The following is a 20099-nucleotide window of genomic DNA, read 5'->3' as shown; positions in this document are numbered from 1 at the left end:
TTCCCAACATTCTAAACCGCCTCCAACTGTCACAGGGTTCCAGAATGTTGCAGAAGGTTCTGGTAGGTTCCAGTGGGTTCTGATGATGTCACAGGTGGCCACCATTTTGTGCTCCAGGCCCTCAGACAGAAGTTCCAGGGGTAGCTAAAATGGCTCCCTGAATCTGCATCAATACGAAAAAGTCTGGTGGTTCCCAAAAAGGAAAAATTCTAACAGGGTTTGAGGCAAAAGTGGGACAAAATAAATAATGATGAGGAGGGACCACCCAAAGGGCTGACAGGTCTAACAGTGTAGATCTGCAGCTCTACATGCCAAGAACATATGCATACTAGTATGTAGCATATTCCATTAAATAGACCAGTTTGGTGAAGTCAACTTTGACAGTGCCATTTTAAAGCTAGAGCATGTGCACTGTTGCACTGAGTAGCTTTGTCACAGTGCACAGTGCCATAATACCAGTAGAAGTAGAGTCCAAAAAAGGGTGTGGTGACTGCATAGAAAAGACAATTCTGTTACAACCCCAGCTTTAAGAGTTCCTTAGTCTGGGTCTTTGTTCATTGGCTTTGTTAATTGTTGTTAAATGCTTCATGAGTTTCTACCCCACACCAACTCTCTTAAGCCCTGAATTGCTAATTTTTTGACTGTGCTATCAAGATTCAAGATCTAAAGGGGATGTATTTAGCGCTCAGCTTTGGGTTGGACAGTAAGAATACGCCCCATAACACCAGAAGCAAAAGGCTCTTGTAACAATCCGAGCCCAGTAACACCTTATTGACCTGGGTCTTATCTCTATAGAAGTCTCAAACTGCCAGTGACTCTGGCAAAAAGCTGCTCTGTCGCAAACAGAACTGAGCCTTCTGAACAGCCCCATTTGCAGATAAAACCAGTTTTAGCAACCTGTGCATTTTAAATTTAGTTGGGCTAGATTATGGAAAGATTATTGAAAGACAGTCCCAGCATGGACTGTTCATGAGAAGATTCAGAGTTCTGCGTTTTGAAAAGAAATTACCAACTTATTGCAGGTAAGCAACGTTTTTCTATTGTGGTATGATATCATTTATTCTAGATACAGATGAAGTGTGCTTAATTTGACCTACATGCTAATGGCCAGTTATATATTCTGGGTGATGGGCCATTATTATTATTGGTCATTCCATTCAAAGGCATTTATTCCTCTGCTAATTTAAGTTTAGCTTTTCTTACTGCTTTCACCTACAATACATTCTCCACTGTCCAGTAAAAAAATAGTCATTAGTGAAAGAGGGTTTCACTCTCTAATCATTTACATTATACATTTTTAAAAATTGTCCTTATCTGTACGGGTGTGAAAATGTATATTTACTGATTTCTAATGGCTGCTGTGTTAGCGGGACTGCATGCAGTCTTTTCTGCTAGCCAGTAGAAGACGCGTATTTAGAAGTCCTGATATTGAATTGAAAATTTACAAGAAGTAAATAAAGGCTGCTGTTATCTTTAAATTTTTCCATCTTCCTATTTTCTTTTACGTAGAGTATATACTGTTTAATATGTTGTCAAAATGCATTGCAATGATGTTGCTGTTGAAATTTGTTATAAAATTACTTTTGTATTTTGAAGGTTGAAAGTTCAGATGACATCAAGGACATTGATATAAGCAGATTTGTACCAAAGGATGTGGATGATATGGGTATTACAGTGGCAAGTCTGGAGAGGTTCAGCACATATGGTCCAACAACTGGCAACAACGGTAATTTCAATAGTCACATATTTATTGTTTGTTATTTTTGTAACAATGAGCGTAGTTGAATTTAAGATCTTTTACTGGGTTGTATCCTAAAAAGTGGAAAAAGAGTAAAGAAGCACTTTGTCTGCTCAAAGGGGTTAGTACAAGTCTGAAATGTTTAGCAGAAGAATACAGGCAGAACTACATGCAGCTACAATTGCAAAGAACAGGCCAGAAGATTGGTACGCTCTATACTGATCGTGGAATATTTTTGGCAGGAGGAAGAAAAGGTCATGAAAAACCCTGCCACTGATGCAGCTGTACTTCCACGCATCAACTAAAAGTACAGAGGACCTGAGGACTCCCCATGATGCTTGGCAGGACACCCCAAGCCTGACTCTGATCTCTCAGGCGGTGCAAGGGACACTTAAAAACCTGTCTACTCCCATCTCCGTGCCACCTGACAAGGAGGGGCACCGACTTGATAACATTTGAAAGAGCTTTTCAACCATGTCTGCAATTAAGGTGCGTGCAGCCAACTCCCTCGCCATTCTAGGTCGCTACTACCGTCGGATGTGGTGCCATCATCTACCTCATTCCTGAGGATAGACTAACTGAAGCAAGGAAGATCATGTTGGAGAGCGAACACACACTGTTGGAAATTATAGACTACGCCATGGACCTCCCCTCCACAGTCTTCTGACAGTTAGCCGGCGCAGCTGTCCTAGGATTCCAAGGATGGCTACAGGTGGACTCATTGTGACCTGAGGTCAGTCCAAAATATTGGACATGGCTTACGACGGGGACACGCTATTTGGCAAGCAGATCAGTGATGCTCTCCTTGCCATTGAGAAGGACACTGATACTGCTAAATTTCTAGGCACTTTCCAGTAGCACAGGGGGACTTTTAGAGGAGCATGTGGGCGTGGATTCCCTTCATATAGGGACGGATACCAGCGCTCACAGCCATGTCAGTCATACCAGCCACCATACAGGACATTAAGAGCAGCAATCTTATCTGCAATCCTCTACGGCTGGTTTCTCCAAATAAGGGCCTCGCGGAAGACTACCTCCTCAAAGCTGTGACTCCGATTGCAAACCACGACCTTCTCTAGGTACAAGCTGCGACATCCTCTCACCCCGCCTCTGGCATACCCTGGAGGTTTTTTTTGATAAACACCTTTTTATTGATTTACAGAAGGAATACACCAGCCATTCAGTAGTACCCCATGAAAATCCAGGATTACATATAGGAATTTGCGCAACCCATCTTACAGACATTAAAACGCAATTACTTAAAAATAGACAATCCCCTTATGACTAAATTTCCCCCCCCCCCCCCCCCCCCCCCCCCCACCACCACCACCACCACTTCCCCCAGGCTCTGTGATATTTCTTGGGACACCCACGAGCTTCATAACTTTCTCTTGTGTGGCGCGGCATATCCTGGAGTTTACAGAACGACCACCAACTACTCCCGCCAAAGAGACTCACTTACTGAGGAAGGAAGGTCTCCAAAGGAACAATAGAGAAGGTCCCACGTGCTCAGTAGGGAAAAGGGTTCTACTCCCGTTTTTTCCTCATCCGCAAGAAATCAAGGGAATGAAGACCTATCCTAGATCTCGGGAAGCTCAACAAATACAGCTGCAAGCAATCCTTCGGGATGATAACGCTCTGCGACATTCTCCATCGGCTCATTAGCGGATACTTCAAGACATCTTTAGACCTGGAATACGCTCATTGCTATAATCCCATCTATCCCAAACACCGCAAATATCTTCATTTCATGGTAGCTGGTACTCATTACCAATTCAAGGTCCTTCCCTTCGGTCTGAAGTCTGCACCTTGGATATTCACCAAGTGCATGGCCCTCACTCATCACTCGCATGTCACCAGCCCCATGTAGGAGCAGTGATACACCTCACGCTTTATAGTTTAAAAAGAGATTAAGTATTTTTATTGTGTATATATCAAAAAGCCATAAGTGAGTTCTTACACGAGTTTCATATGTTCCACTCTAAACTGGGTGAGAGTGGAACATAGTCCTATAGTCACACTCTGCGTAAGGAGGAACATATTTTTTAGTTTGCATCCTCCTTGATTGTTCACATTTCCATTATGTGTATAATTTCTGTGATAAAACATAGTATATCTTTGCTATGTTGATAGCGCACAACTCTCCTCTCCAGTGTGCATTTCCAAAGCCCAACTTCTTTAAAAGCCTTGTATCCGTATCCCAACTATCGGCTATACTCAGTTTATGTATAATACCGGAATGTATAACCCTCCAAATTATTTCCCCATCGTCCCGTACTCACTACTTCAAGGTCCGATCGACGCCTATTCGGTCCACTCTGTACCCTCCGGCCGTGTTTCTCTGGGTCATTACTGTCATTTGCAATCACATGACCTACACATCCTTACGACAAGGATCCTTAGCGTAATTCCGGTCACATGATCATCTCAGTGGTGACGCTCTTCAGAGAATTTCGTCCTCACCTTATTGGAAAGGTGTTGTGTCGGTATATTAATACTGTGTGCCTCATCCAAATCTAATATTCCTTTACATTAAAACTTTAGTTGGTAGGTACCTCAAACGTGATTCTTATTCTGTGCCATTTTGGAAAGGTGTTGTGTGTAACCCGTCAGTATATTAATACTGTGTACCTTATCCAAATCAAATATTCCAGTTCTCCTTTACATCAAAACTTTAGTCGGTAGGGACCTCAAACATGATTCTTATCCCATGCTCCATACCAAGTGGGGTACTCCTCAACGGTCTATATCCTCATATCTGAGGTATGTAATCAGTTTTTGAATGTGTATAACCTCCCTTCATATCCATACTGTATACATCTAATGCAGTTTAATTCTTTGGCATAGAGTTACCATTTAGGTTATCCTCCTCATACACCTTTAAGTGGTAAGGTGTTTGTACGTATTTTATATTGCCTGTCATAGTGTTCACCACTATTCATCAGTCACATTGATGGTGTTATTGCTCTACAGGTTTTTCATGGAGTACATACCGAGACTCAATGTCTGGATCTCTATCAGGTGTACAGATATGGGAATAGAACTCCTGTACAGTTTTCTATTCTGCTCACCTCGTCTATATTACTGTTAGTAATGGATGTAGGATATCTTGATTATTACTCTCCTTCTCTATAAGGGGAGATTGTTCCAGACTATTCAGGTGGTGCCAGGGAATCGCGTCATTCCGTCCCCTTTTATCACTCTTTAGCCTATATACCCATCTTTGTTCACGTTTAAACAATGATTTTATATCTGTAACACTCGGAATAAAAGGTTTATCAATAGCCACCCGATTTATATCCCTTTATGTATGCTTTTTCTCAAAGAAATGTTTTTTTAGCCTAGTTATGGTCTTTTTACATCATATATTGCTCATGTCTTCAAGAATCCTAGTTTTTGCCTGTCTTGTAGTCCTGCTTACAAGAGGGTAGTTACAGGAGCACTTAATCAAATAAACCACATTCTCTGTATTGCAGTTAGTATTTGTATTAAGATTCCATGGGAACCTTAGTCCTTGATCAACCATTTTCACATTGTTAGTCAATAGGCAAGCTTTGCATGCTCCACATGCATAATGTCCCACTACTGGCGGTAGGCCCCACAGACTTGGTTCACTTCTAGGTCTTTTTGAAGTTGGTCTTGTATTTACCAAGGTATCTATCGGGCTTGCACTCTTCTTAAATTTGAACCTTGGTGTGTGTGTGTGTGTAGCGTCAAACCCCCTGAATTTAGGATACCCCAGTCCTTTTTTACTATTTTCGTGCCACAAATGGAAGCTGTGCTGAATGTTGTCACAAAGATATGTTTTTTTAGGGCTCGCGCAGCGAGAGCCCTTTTGTATGGGGTTTTGAAAGTTGACCACACGCTCGTAAGTGTGATCAGCTTTCGCCGTCGGGCATTGGCTTTCGCGTGTTTTTCCTTTTTATTTATAACTTTTTTTTACAAAAAAAAGGCACGCGATTGGGCAAAGGCGGGCCCATGTCCCGCCTTTGCTACACCCATTTCCGACAGTGGCTAGCACGCGCCTTGCTGTCGCTGCAGAGGTCCCTCCCCCTCCACCCCTCCCCCCCCCCCCCGCTCCTCTGTGGTGCTAGTTGTTGACAATATCGATCACAACATTTCAGTGCCGCTTGTTTTCTTTACTTTTGGTATAATCGCGGCAACCGCGCTTTACTTATAACATTAAAAGTAAAATGGTGCCGCGATTATACCAAAAGTAAAGAAATAGAAGATTTTTTTTTTTCTTCCAGTTTCTTTATTTTTGGGATAATCTCGGCACCCGCGCTTTACTTTTAATGTTATAAGTAAAGAGTAGGTGCCGCGATGCTTGTTAGAAATGGCAAGCGGCACCAATTTTCCACCACCCTCTGCCACACCCCCACCTCTTGCCACAGTTCGCTAGTGATTATGGATGAACACCACGGGCGTCCAAGCAACACAGCCATGACATTTTGTGGTGCCCTGAGAGAGACAACACCTTAACTCTATGGCTTTTTTGGAGACTAGAACCTCTCTGTGTTGATCTGTCTCTACGACAAACAATCTTGCATTAAACTCTCCTGTTGTGACCAATATGTTGCTGACATTACAGTTGAGATGTAAACTGCAAGCATACAAACGTGTGTGACTTGGAGGCTATCCATTCACACCATTAGGTAAGTGGGGAATTACCACAGGAATTGGATACCGCACCCAATCACCTCAGCAAATTTCCTTTTTTCAGTTATTTCCCAACCAGAAATTTCACAAGCTCTTAGCTTTCGGGTAGGAAACTCAGGCAATTTGTTATTCCTGCATCTCCTTTAACTCAGGAATACTAAATCGGGGATTACACCGTTTTCAGAAACAAGTGCGAATGGATAGAAGTTATTTTCTAACACTAGCTGATTGTTTGCAAACCTTGGATTTTTTTTTTTAATTTAAGAATCACAAACTGGCAAGTGGAGAACGAAATGGCTAGTGGTAGGTGTAAATGTCCAGGATCTGCGCTCCCAGGTGGATCTGCGCATCCAGAGACTCCGGATGTTTTACAGTGATAATGTTCAGGAGTGCAGACTGATGATACAAGGCAGTGATCATGGGATACGTTTAGTTTCAATCTAGTCAATCAGAGATGAGACCCATCATTTTTGTTTGGGATTGAATTTCTGTTGGTTTGTTCCAAGGACTGTGGGCATTGATTGTTTTTTATGAATGTTGTCTTGCTGAGACTCCATTGCTTCTAGGTACTAATGTACATACAGCACATTGATGAGCCAGCATTCAGTAGTAATAGAGAAAGAGAAGATTTTAGAGTGAATGGAGGGTAAATACCACTTGAACTCAAGGAAGGAGGGGGGCTAGCTTCAATCGAAGTAGGACTAGAAGAAGTGTCTCCTAAGCACTTTGGGAGTGGGACCTTTCTCAGTCTTTCCAGCAATTTTACTTCATGCCTATCCTGCCTGTTGATGCAATGCTTTTTAATGGCAAAGTATGACTAAAAGGGTGACCCATGTACAATACATACATATTAGTTGGTGAACTGATAAATATCAACAACTCTGAAAGCTTATGTTCTCATAAAGCATTTGACAATAGTTTTTTACATAACGGAAGGTGCACTCAAAATAAAGTCCAAATTAATACATATATTCCGAAATATGTTTATCTTCCTTTATTTTTAGAGACAGCAGACAGCCAACGCGTTTCGTTCCCTTAGCACAGGAACTTCTTCAGGGCGTATTGGTAGTAAGATGAATATACAGCTGTTCCGTGTTGCTGCCGGTTATCACGCCGCCCGTCATATTTGGATTCGGAGACTTTATAGTCTTATATGGACTTTTATTCATCTGAGGGACTACTTCCCCTTAAACATCTTCAAGTTCCCCTGTGGGGCAACACCTACACCTTCGTATTTGAAGATGACATTCTCAATATTTGATATGCCACACTGAGTTCTGAACAGCTTGCCTCATATTAAATCTTATGGAAGGGTTCTATATTCATCTTACTAACAATACGCCCTGAAGAAGTTCCTGTGCTAAGGGAACGAAACACTTTGGCTGTCTCTAACAATAAAGGAAGATAAACATATTTCGGAATATATGTGTTCGAGGCATGTGGGCTGCTGAATTCATATCTGTGCATAGATCGCCGCCTAGTGTTGGGTCTGGATGTTTGCACGTTGTTGTCCTGGAAGAGTCTTCGAGGTATCCTGGGATAGGTGACTCCTCCCCTGGACTACAGTACGCATGGGCATCCTCTCCATCCTCAGATTGTTTTTTTCCGCCATTGGGTTCGGATGTGCTATCTTAACTCAAGTTAGGAAAAACTTTGTCGAGGCCAAAAGGCCTTTAGTTCGCGTCGGTACTGTTTTCTCGATCGGTTTCGATACTACCTTTGTTAGCTTACTAACTTTCAGAACCGACTTTTCGCATCTTACCTGCCCATCGACGACATCGACGATGGAATCGAGGACACCATTCAAGAGGTGTCCGGTATGCAATGCGAAATATCCCCACATCGACGTCCATCCGGTGTGCAACAAATGCCTTTCGCCGGATCACGACGAATCTACATGCATGGCCTGTGCCCGGTTCCGTTCCAAGAAGACTCTACGGAATCGACGAGCGGCGAGACTCGAAGCGCAGCACGCGGCACCGGCCCCGGCAGACATCTTCAACGCCGAGACCGAAGATGTCGAAGAATTGGAGATCCTACCCTCCAGTCCCGTTTCCGAACATGACTCCGGATCGGACGACGTCGACGAATCACTCTTTCGCAGAGATGAAGACGACACCGAGGTAGGAGACTACGATGAGGCCTTAGGGGCCGAAGAGAGTAGCTCCAATGACGAGCAAGGCCTACCCGTTCAGACTGAAGAGAGCCCAGTGCCACAGTCTATGGCTCCGGTCGAGGGATCGCCTTCGGGCCTTACCCGAGACCTATCCCGCAGTTCTTCGGCCCCGCCCTCGGGCCCGGCCTCGGACATTCAGCGGCAGCCATTATTACCTAAACCGGCTGGTTTCCCTTCTTCCAAACCGAAACCGAAAGCTGCACTGGTTCAATTGAAACCGAAACCAAAAGTGGCGCTGGTCGGATCGAGGCCTTCCACACCTTCGACGCCAGCGAAACGCGTCGGCACCGAGCGCACCAAGCGAGACTTCGGTGCCGAGCTTGAAGCGGCCGACGTCGGAGTCGGCATACGGAAAAAGGCCTTCAGTGCCACCAAACCTGCTCGGCTCCCGGCGCCGACGCCATCGACTCCGACACCAAAGGTCACACTGCCTGCTGCGTCTCACATCGCTTCCACGGCAACACCAAAGCCTCAAGCATCGAAGACGTCGACGGCCATTCCCGCCCCTCGACTCGATGACCCACCGGCGCCGAAAAAGTCCGCGGCCGCCTCTACAGACCTGGTCGGCGCTAAAGCCTCAAAGGCGCTCCAAGTGCGACCTGTTGCGGCACAAAGCAGCAAAACCAAAACGGTCCTCCAGGACACGTCGGGCTCCGGCCCAATAAAAGCTCCAGCAGCCTCTTCGGCGCCAGCCAACATTACTTTTGGCCTGCCTCCATCCACGGTCCCAAAAATGTTCCAACTCAGGACACGGGTCACCCACACCACGATTACACCTGTTGAGACGTCTCCGTCACATCTCATCGACGCCAACACCGGCAGGATGGTTATCCACGAACGGAGGATAACTTCGGAGCCACCTAAAAAGAAAGCTGCCTGTGGACTCAGAACCTGTCCTTTGCGAATCTTTCCACTCGCCCTACCAGGATCCACAATCATTCTCTCCCACACACTCCGACACGGATGCGTTGGAGGACTACATGGGTGACCAAGTCCCCTACCACGGAGACATAGACCCTGATGACCAACAGGACCCTGATCAAACTTGGGGCGACCCTGTAGACCCAGGTGCACCTCTAGATGCACAGGACCCACAACTCTATGGGGCGAAAACATCTCCCACAGAGGACACTGCAGCGTTCAACGCTCTTATTGAACGTGCTGCGAATAATCATGGAGTGCAGCTTCACTCTGACACCGTCGAGGACGACTTTCTTATGGACACCTTCGCATCCTCAGAAAGGCATGTAAAAACTCTGCCCATGTTAAAAGGGGTCCTCAAACCAGCCAAGGACATCTTCAAAGAACCCACCAGGGCACGGGTGATAAACCCCAGGATCGATAAGAAATACAGATCGGCGCCTGGGGACCCTACTTACATCAGAGGCCAATTACCACTAGTCTCCATTGTCGTAGCGAATGCTCGCAAGAGGGCACACTCGCAAACGACAGGTGACGCTCCTCCCCCGGACAAAGAGTCCAAGGTGTTAGAGACCTCTGGCAAGCGAGTTGCCGCCCAGGCTGCCAACATATGGCGCATAGCCAACACTCAAGCGCTCCTCGCTCGCTACGATAGAGCGCACTATGACACATTGGAGCAACTACTCCAACATCTCCCTGACCAGTTCAAAGAAGGTGCAGAAATTCTTATCAGAGAGGGACAGCTACTCACAAATGCTTCCATCAAGTGTGCACTAGATGCCGCAGACACGGCTGCCAGGGCCATAAACACAAGCGTCATGCTGCGACGACATGCCTGGTTGCGAATCTCCGGATTCAAACCTGAGGTGCAAAATAATATACTCAACCAGCCTGTCAACCCCGACTATTTATTCGGACCGGAGGTTGACACCACCCTTGAGAAAATAAAAAAGGACACGGACACCGCAAAGTCCATGGGGGCTCTCCAGACTCAGTCCTTTCGGAGCAGCTCCTTTCGTCGCCCCGGAAATAGAGGAGCAGGTAGAGGACAGGGGTCACAGCAGACATACAACAAGGGCAATACACAAACCACCTACGATAAAAACACCCGGGGTGGATATCGTGGCTCCAGTACAAAGGGAAGAGGACGCGGCTACGGCAACACCAGGTCCTCCCCCAAGAACAAGCAGTGACGCCCTCTCCCTTCCTCCCGACCACATAACACCTGTCGGGGGAAGGCTACAAAGGTTCCTGTCCACGTGGAACTCCATCACCACGGACAGGTGGGTCAAAGATATTGTCAAATACGGTTACTGTCTAGAGCTAACCTCCACTCCGCCCACAATACCTCCAAGAAACCGTCCTATGTCCTCAGAGCACTTAACGCTCTTACAGCAGGAGGTGAAAAGTATGCTTCTAAAAGGCGCTATAGAGGTCGTACCCGTCCACGAGCAGGGTACGGGAGTGTACTCCCTCTACTTTTTAATACCGAAAAAGGACGGGTCACTCAGACCTATATTAGACCTAAGACCCCTGAACCGGTACATTCTTTCCGAGCGCTTTCACATGCTCACTCTCCAGCAAGTCCTTCCGCTTCTCAAGCGGGGAGACTTCCTAGCCACGCTGGACCTCAAGGATGCGTATTTCCACATACCCATTCACCCCTCACACAAAAAATACCTCAGGTTCACTGTTCAGGGGCAGCACTACCAATTCAAAGTCATTCCCTTCGGCGTGACAACAGCACCCAGGGTTTTCACGAAGTGCCTAGCTACTGTGGCGGCACATCTACGGAGGCAGCACGTACACGTCTACCCCTACCTGGACGACTGGCTCGTTCAAGCACAATCAGCCCAGCAATGTGCCAACCACATGTCCCGCACCATTCACCTCCTTCACAGTCTGGGATTCTCACTAAATTACCCGAAATCCCATCTCCAGCCCGCACACGTACAACAGTACCTAGGTGCGACTATAGACACTCTGGCGGCCACAGCTCAGCCAAATTTAGTGAGGATCATCAGCATGCAAATGCTGATCTCCAGGTTCAAACCCCAACACTCACTTCCAGCGCGAGTGTTCATGCAGTTGATAGGCATGATGGCCTCCTGCATTTTCATAGTCCCACACGCGAGATTGCATATGCGCCCGCTTCAGGAGTGCTTAGCACGTCAGTGGAATCAGGCTCAAGGACAGTTGAAAGACCTAGTGTTGGTGAGCGGTCGGGCATACAACTCTCTGCATTGGTGGAATCCACAAAACCTTTGCAAGGGCCGACCGTTCCAAGAGCCTGTTCCACAAATAGTACTGACAGCGGACGCGTCTCTCCAGGGATGGGGAGCTCATGTACTCCACTACACAGTGCAGGGACTATGGACGACACAACAGAAGAAGATGCACATCAACCTTCTGGAACTGATGGCAATCTTCCTGGCCATGAAGGCATTCTGTGCAACAAAGTCGTGTTGATCCGGACGGACAACATGACTGCCATGTACTACATACAGAAGCAGGGAGGAACACACTCTCCACAGTTGTCTCATCTGGCTCAGAGCATGTGGAAGTGGGCCATTCAGAGGAACATGTTCCTCATGGCAGAGCACCTCCCGGGCAAGGACAACCAGATGGCGGATCTGCTCAGCAGACACAGCCACCAGATGCACGAGTGGGAGCTACACCCTTCAGTACTCCAACCGTACTTCCAGCAGTGGGGTCATCCAGAGATAGACCTCTTCGCCACAAGCGAAAACGCAAAATGCCAAAGCTTTGCCGCCAGGTTCCCACATCCGCAGTCGCAGGGCAATGCGATATGGATGAACTGGTCCGGCAGATTTGCGTACGCTTTTCCCCCAGCCCCGTTGATACCGCTGGCGGCTCGCAAACTCAGACAACACTCCCTGACACTCGTCCTAGTTGCTCCTACGTGGGCACGCCAGCCATGGTACACCACCTTCCTCGAACTTTCCGTGGTGCCGCATCAAAGGCTGCGGATCAAACCCGCGCATTTGACGCAGAACCATGGAGAGATTCAGCACCCAGATCCGCAACAGCTGAACCTGGCAATCTGGCTCCTGAAGTCCTAGAGTTTGGCTACCTCAACCTGCCACCTGACTGTATGGACATCATCAAGGAGGCCAGGAGACCCACTACAAGAGCTTGCTATGCAGCCAAATGGAAAAGGTTCGTCATTTATTGCAGTAATAATGACATTAACCCGCTGGACGCATCCATCCAAAACATCATTTGTTACCTCTTACACCTATACCGATGCAATCTGGCGTACACCTCTATACGTGTCCATTTGACCGCAATATCAGCCTATCTGCAAACCAGGCAGCACCTCTCACTATTCAGAGTGCCTGCCATCAAAGCATTCTTGGAAGGACTCAAACGAGTCATTCCACCAAGCCACCCACCGGGCGCCAATGTGGAACCTCAACCTGGTCCTCACACGCCTGATGGGTCCACCCTTTGAACCTCTCCACTCATGCGAGATTCAATTCCTCACCTGGAAAGTAGCTTTCCTGGTAGCGATCACTTCTTTAAGAAGAGTTAGTGAACTCCAGGCACTAACAGTTCAAGAGCCATTTATACAGGTTCACGCCAACAGGGTCGTACTACGTACCAACCCCAAATTCATGCCCAAGGTAATATCGCAGTTCCACATGAATCAAACTATTGAACTGCCCGTTTTCTTCCAAAACCCACAAACTGTCGCGGAAAGAGCACTCCATACACTAGATGTAAGGAGGGCCCTCATGTACTACATCAACAGGACTAAACCCTTTAGGAAGACAAAACAACTGTTCGTTGCCTTTGCCCCACACCACAAAGGTAACGCCATCTCCAAAGCAGGGATAGCCAGATGGATAGTTAAGTGTATTCAAATTTGTTATCAAAAGGCAAAACGCACATTAACTATTCCCCCACGAGCCCACTCACCACGTAAGTTATGGGCCTCCATGGCTTTTCTAGGAAATATTCCCCTGCATGATATATGTAGAGCAGCCACCTGGTCCACCACACACACATTTACCAAACACTATTGTGTAGATGTGCAATCAAAACAGCAGGCAGCTGTAGGACAGGCTGTTCTCAAAACCCTTTTTCAGACCGCAGCAGCTGGCACTGGTAGCCGCCGCTAATAGAGGGCACTGCTATACATTCTATGCACAGATATGAATTCAGCAGCCCACATGCCTCGAACTGAATATGCTACTTACCAGTATGCATCTGTTCTTGGCATGTAGGGCTGCTGACATTCATATCGCCCTCCCTCCTCCCCGGCGCCTGTAGCAGCTGCAGCTTTCAGAATTACTGTAAGCATGGTCATCACTTTCTGTATCTACTCCATCACTGCCACAATGGCGAAAAACAATCTGAGGATGGAGAGGATGCCCATGCGCACTGTAGTCCAGGGGAGGAGTCACCTATCCCAGGATACCTCGAAGACTCTTCCAGGACAACAACGTGCAAACATCCGGACCCAACACTAGGCGGCGATCTATGCACAGATATGAATGTCAGCAGCCCTACATGCCAAGAACAGATGCATACTGGTAAGTAGCATATTCAATTAATTTGGACTTTATTTTGAGTGCACCTTCCGTTATGTAAAATTCTTGGATTCACTGTACATCCAACAACGACGGATGTTGGAAGTTGTTGCACCACACTTATAAATTTATTACATATACAAGTAATCTTGGAATTTAAGTGCTTAACCGTGGTCCGTCGTTGGTGTTGCTTTGTTTATATATAAGCATTTGACAATAGGTTTGTCCTGTCTGAACCTTTTTGAGGATAGCAGAACACAAAGGCCGCAAGAACCGGGGCATAGTTATAATTGGTGCAGCAGGCGCAGTGGCGCTGAGGTGCAGCAGGTGCAGTGGCATTGAGGTTCAGGTCCCTGAGGAGCCCTTTGTACCCTGAAAAGTGCTGCATTTTTCCACCCCACCAGCGGTCAGAGGAGCCATTTTCCTTGTTTGCAACAGGACCTATTGTATGCTTTGTGTGCTACTGTGCAGGAACCCACGATCAGGGCAATACTGATTAGAGAAGCAAAAGAAAGAGGGACACAAGTAAAAATACAGGCTATGAAAGAAGAGAGTGTACAGAAAACACCTGAAAAGATGTGAGACCATATTCATCCTGAGTGTAAAGATTTCAGCGGGCAAAAAAGAGAGTCGAATATATGAATTGTTTATCACTGTTACAATGTATGCAGTGTGTAAAGTGGCAAGCTCTGCAAGAGATAAAAGCAAAAATGCAAGGCATTAAAAAAAATGAGATCTGCAAAGTTCTTTGCAACGCGAAATGCTATTCCTTGTGAATTGCAGGAGATTGGGAAGCAAAACGGCATTCACCCATTCCTTGTGATTCACATGGAAATGTATCAATGCTTGTGATTGCTCAAGGATTGAAAGCTTCCTGACAGCCGCGGAGGAAACAGCTTGCATCCTGTGTATGGTAGCTTTGAGTCTCTGGATGCATGCATCATTCCTACTATCCACTATCTGCCCCAACCACTATTCCACTCACAATGTGACCTATTAGCATTGCCGCTATAGGCCCCAGAAGTTTGAATTTCACTTGATACAAAATTTAGCAAAAGGCACACAAATGATTGACGGAATGCGTAACAAATCAAACATTCACTCCCCGTCAGGAGATCTGGCTTAAATCTATTGTTGCTTTGCTCACCATGCCACCCCAGTTCAGACCCAGCCATATGCAAACCAGTCCTGACCTTGATCCTCATGGGAACAGTCCAGCCCGAACTGCCAAGCCAGGTCCTCCGTGGACCAGAAACTAGTATCCTGGGACCTGCTCTGCCTTCTGTAGCAAGATCTCTTCTCTAAGGTGGGCATGAAATATGACTGCATGGAAATAGCTGATGAGCAGGCCTTTGCCATGAGTTGCAGCAGAGAAACACTGCAATGCTGGCACCTCGACAGACACATCTCATCCATTCTCTATTGCAGAATACCACCTCTCCAAGGACGAAGCGATTTGCAGATGCTGAGAGGCTTGGCGTATTCGGGACACTGGGCATCAGCAGTTGAGATGCTTTCCCTAGTGATGTCGGCCTTTTTCCCACCTTCTTTTCCTTTTTCTTAAATTACCTGCTTTTTTCCCTTTGCAAAGTTCTTGAGGGTTCTAAGCTTAAAATTCTGCATCATTGAGAACTGTGTATTTCACAACTTTGCATATCTGCCTGCAACCTCTATCCTTTAAATGTCACTTTGCAAATGCAGAGATGGAGGTCTGCTGGTCACAAGGGTGCAGAAGGAATGCTCGCTCATAAATATTGATCAGACAGGAATTCTGTGCATTTTGAAGACCATCCTTTGCACTTGGATGAATGTATACATGCTGCCGATGCAAAGAATTAACCGAATTGATGGCCCAAGAGAGGCATTTGTGATGTGTATACAGGATTTACAAACTGTTGGCGAGAGAGATGAAAAATTAACAAGCTTCAAAGGAAAAAAGACATAAAATTAACTCACCACAGTTTACCAATGCAAAATCGATAACTGTCAACTCTTCTACTTCTCAGGTGTTGCCACCTGTGGCAGAGCCTTTTAAAACAAAGTGGTGTTAGATTGTTGAAACACATCGACCTCATTGCCTCTATGTGCACCCATATAAAAACAAGCATTGGCATAGCCAATAGGTCTCGCTTTTGGGACCTTATAAGTATTTAGTTATGCTGCCCAATATCTTTGGTGCAACATCAACTGTTGCATGGCTAAACACTTATAAGGTCCCAAAGGCGAGACCTATTGGCTATGCCAATGCTTGTCTTCTTCTTTTAGTCTCTCATGGGTCTCCAGAAGGCATTCCCTGTTATTATTTTGTGCTTGTTTCCATGCTTTCTTGATAACTCGACTTGGGTAATGCCGTTCCTGGAGTTTGGTGCTAAGCACTTTTGCTTCCACCTCAAGCCAAACTCTTCAGGTTACCCACAGACATTTACCCAACCCAAATAGCCTTTTGGTCAGGTAGCACAGAAAACAGATTTATTTTCTAATGGTGCAGGTGTCGGAGTTCTGCTGAGGACCTGCGAGCAAGCAGTGTCACTTTCACATGGGTGAGTAGCTGGGACTATCATTAGGTTTCAGATAATTCTGGCAATTTTGTGACTGAGGATTTGTATTGTAACAAAGCGCAAAAAATACAGTACTAGCAAAAGATGCATCCATGTAAGAATGTAAGGGGGGAGGGAGGGTTCTAAAAAATATTACTGTACTTTCATTTGCGTCAGTGTCTTGAAATCCCTCCGCGTGTTTTCAGACCTTTTGGGAATATATCAGATGTTTTGTAAAAAGTCTGTTGTTATTCCACTAATGTCCTAAATTGAAGGGATGCTCTATCAGAAAACAGATTTAATGAGAATAACATCCCTACTATTACAAAATATGGAAATACACTTCCAAAATTTTTAGAATAGAGAAAGCTACCTCAGCACATCTTTCACATGTAAACATTTTGTGGAGAGGGGAAAGATGTTTCTGTGCTTCTGTTGAAATGTTGCCTGCACAAAAATACATTTAAAAATGTTTTATGAATGTTTAGTACTAATGCCCAGCATAATATCTATTCTAACAATTCACATATGTATCCTCGTTGTCTAATGGCTGAGATTGGAATGTCGATTGCTCTTAAGTCATTGATTTGTGTTTCTTTTCAGAAAATAAGCTGAGTGAAGCTTCAGGGGGTGAGTTGGAGAATGGGGAGCAAAGTGATTCAGAAGATGGGGACAAGAATCAAGAAAATGGTGACATTGATGCAGTTCCTGTTGATGAAAACCTCTTCACGGGCGAGGACTTGGATGAGCTAGAGGAAGAATTAAACACACTTGATTTAGAGGAATGCTGAACTATAGCAAATCATGTGAATGGAGAATGTCGCCCTACACAAGTTAAAAAAAAAAAAAAAGTCAGACTGAAATTTAATCCGCCTATAAATCTTAAATCCTAAATGGTTATTTATGGTTTTCAAAGCAACATATAACAGACTTCTAATTATTTCTTAATCTTGTATGTTGTCATGCTGGCATTCAATATGTTTTCCGAATTTTTCGTACCTTAAACTGAAAAAGATTTGACAATTGTGTGGATTTTACAGCTCTGTCATCAAAAATAGGAACTTGGCCTGTTCGAGATGAACAGTAGGTGTTACCAAGCACCATCATCAATGACACTTGAAAACCCCTTCACACAGAAACTGAACTTTCAGCAAAAATTGTGTTGGATTGATTACCTAAAGAGTAGATCAAATTTTATGGAACTACTGCGTGTTCCAGTTCATCCTGATTTGTTTTGGGGTGCTTGCATTTTAGAGTATTTTGAACTATTGAACAAAGGAATGCTAATAATAGAGGTGCTCGTCTTTCCTAGCACCATACAATAACTTCAACAATTTAAAAAACATCCCTTTCACATTTTGCCAACAAAGAGTTGTAAATAAAAACGATCTATTCTACAACAGCTGTACTTGTTTTATCTTGAGTCTGTTCTGTGGTACCGAAATGTTCTATTGTCTTAATACATACTCAATTCGTTTTCTTTATTTTTGTTCCTACATATTTGTTGAAGACCACGTGTATCTTGATTTGTCTCGAACAATTATTTCCCATCTTTAGACCGATTTTTTATTTAAAAAAATATATAATTTTTCATTTGACGGCCAAGTTTGCTACAGTGCTTGTGTATTGAAATTGAATGTAAGTATGCAGACACCGCAATGTGTGTAATCCTGTTTTGTTTTCACAAAAATACTTTATAATCACATCTGAATTTTTTTTGATAGTTAAAACTATTCAGTATACATCCTTGTACTCAAGAAAAATATAAAAATGAGCATTTGACAACTTATAAAACAAATACAAAAAAGTATACTTATATAGGTTTGATGGAATTACAGATCTTTTAGGTTGGTTAATTTCTTCATTTTCACAAAGCCTGACAGCAATTGACCTTCGTTGTAGTTAAAGCACCTTGTCATTACTTATTGACAATTGCAAATTTGAAGCCTTCACTAGTGTGGCAGCAATAGTTTGTTTATTGTAAAAGGCTGGGCAGCAGCATAGGATGTGCCAGGGATTCACATTTATAATTGTGAAAGAGGCAGGCTGTATCCCCTCCTTTTGTATTTCCAGTTGTAATGGATTTCACTTGTGTCAAACAGGCTGAACCGTAGCCTTAGGAGTTTCATCTTTAACTCCCCAGGGATTGGGAGTTTTAAGTACGGCACCACTTGATAGGAGTAAGCTGGACCAACAATGGTGCTGACTCTTCTTGTGTTAAGTAATGTCCTTGGCTTTTGATAAGATCTTGCATTTTGTATATATAATTTTTAAGTTTCAGTATGTCAACCCTGAATTCTGTCAAATTAAATGGCTGATTCTACATCACAACCCAGCATACATGAACTTACCAGTGTGGCTCATAAACACAAGTAGTCTTTTCAACTATGCATTCCTGAAGACCAATGGGAAATATTGTCTCAAGCCAGGGCATTATCCACAAATAAAACTTGAGCCAAAGGAAACAATTTTGTGTATGGTGTGGTCTTGGTCTCTTTAAATCTGTACTCCTTCGGTTTATGCTGTCTGAATTTAAAAATGTGTCTATCACAGTGCATCTTGCATCTATTTTCTGCTTTACCAGTGCCACTGACACGCCATTTCTGTGGGCTAACAGCTATAACTGTCTTTATTAAGGGTCTCTTTAGGGCTTTAACTGAAGTGAGACAGCCCCGAATCTCTACTAAGCAACTAAGTACTCTGCGAGCACAACTAAGGAGAAGTCCTTTCAAACTAATACACAAAGCTGACGTAAAATATATCTCTTCAAAAGTTGCACTACTGTTGGAACTCACATTGGTGATCATCAAAAACAAGCTTTTTGATTCCTGAAGAGGAGTTATGGTGGGAACAAACCTCTGCTTCGTTCCTAAGGATCCACTAGTATCCATCTCGAGGAACCCATGGTTCAAAGACTTTCTTCCAGAACCAACCCAATGCAGCGGAAAGAACATTACACCCCTTTGAAGTCTATAGATATCTTCTTTTCTTTATGGAGAAGAATAGTGACTTCACAAACCTAACCTACTTGTCCTTTCTGGAAATCCTGAAAAAAAGGCACCCTCTCCAAACAAGGGATTGCCTATTGGCTGGTAGTAGCTATTACTTACCGTCACTCGAAAGCAGGCCAACCTCTTCAAGGATTTTTTATGACTTACTCAACAAGAAGCATCACAATTTCAACAACTCTCTTCTCAGGAGTGCTAATAGCTTACATATCCATAGCTGCAACCTGGAAGCATTGGCACGCCATTGTACAAAACAGTACTGCCTAGATGTGGCAGTACATAGAGGGAGGCTTACCTTATTGAAAAAGATACCAAAGGGCCTGTTGTCCAACTACTCCATCTTTATTGGCCATACACAGTTTGCTTATGTACAAGTGTGATAAACGCCTTACAATTTGGAATCAAAGTGTGTTATTCTATGAAAGTTCCATTGCTGAAGAAGAAAGAACACTACATACTTGTGACTGCAGTTCTCCGCCATTGGCATCTTTCAAAGATGCACCT

General features: G+C 44.6%; 1 protein-coding gene across 1 annotated transcript in view; it reads left to right on the top strand.

The window, feature by feature from the left end:
- Nucleotides 1–17989, top strand: part of ZC3H15 (zinc finger CCCH-type containing 15) — a 235333-nt gene extending 217344 nt beyond the window's left edge. The window contains exons 9-10 of the mRNA XM_085648699.1: nucleotides 1597–1726; nucleotides 17191–17989. Coding sequence (XP_085504825.1) covers nucleotides 1597–1726; nucleotides 17191–17378 — 318 coding nt within the window. The 3' untranslated portion in view covers nucleotides 17379–17989. The remainder of the gene's footprint in view (nucleotides 1–1596; nucleotides 1727–17190) is intronic.
- The last annotated feature ends 2110 nt before the right edge of the window (nucleotides 17990–20099 follow it).

This window comes from Triturus cristatus, chromosome 3_2 (genome assembly GCF_964204655.1).
Source record: "Triturus cristatus chromosome 3_2, aTriCri1.1, whole genome shotgun sequence".
NCBI lineage: Eukaryota > Metazoa > Chordata > Amphibia > Caudata > Salamandridae > Triturus > Triturus cristatus.
The sequence above is the reverse complement of the archived record's forward strand: the minus strand, read 5'-3'. Positions and strand labels throughout refer to the sequence as shown.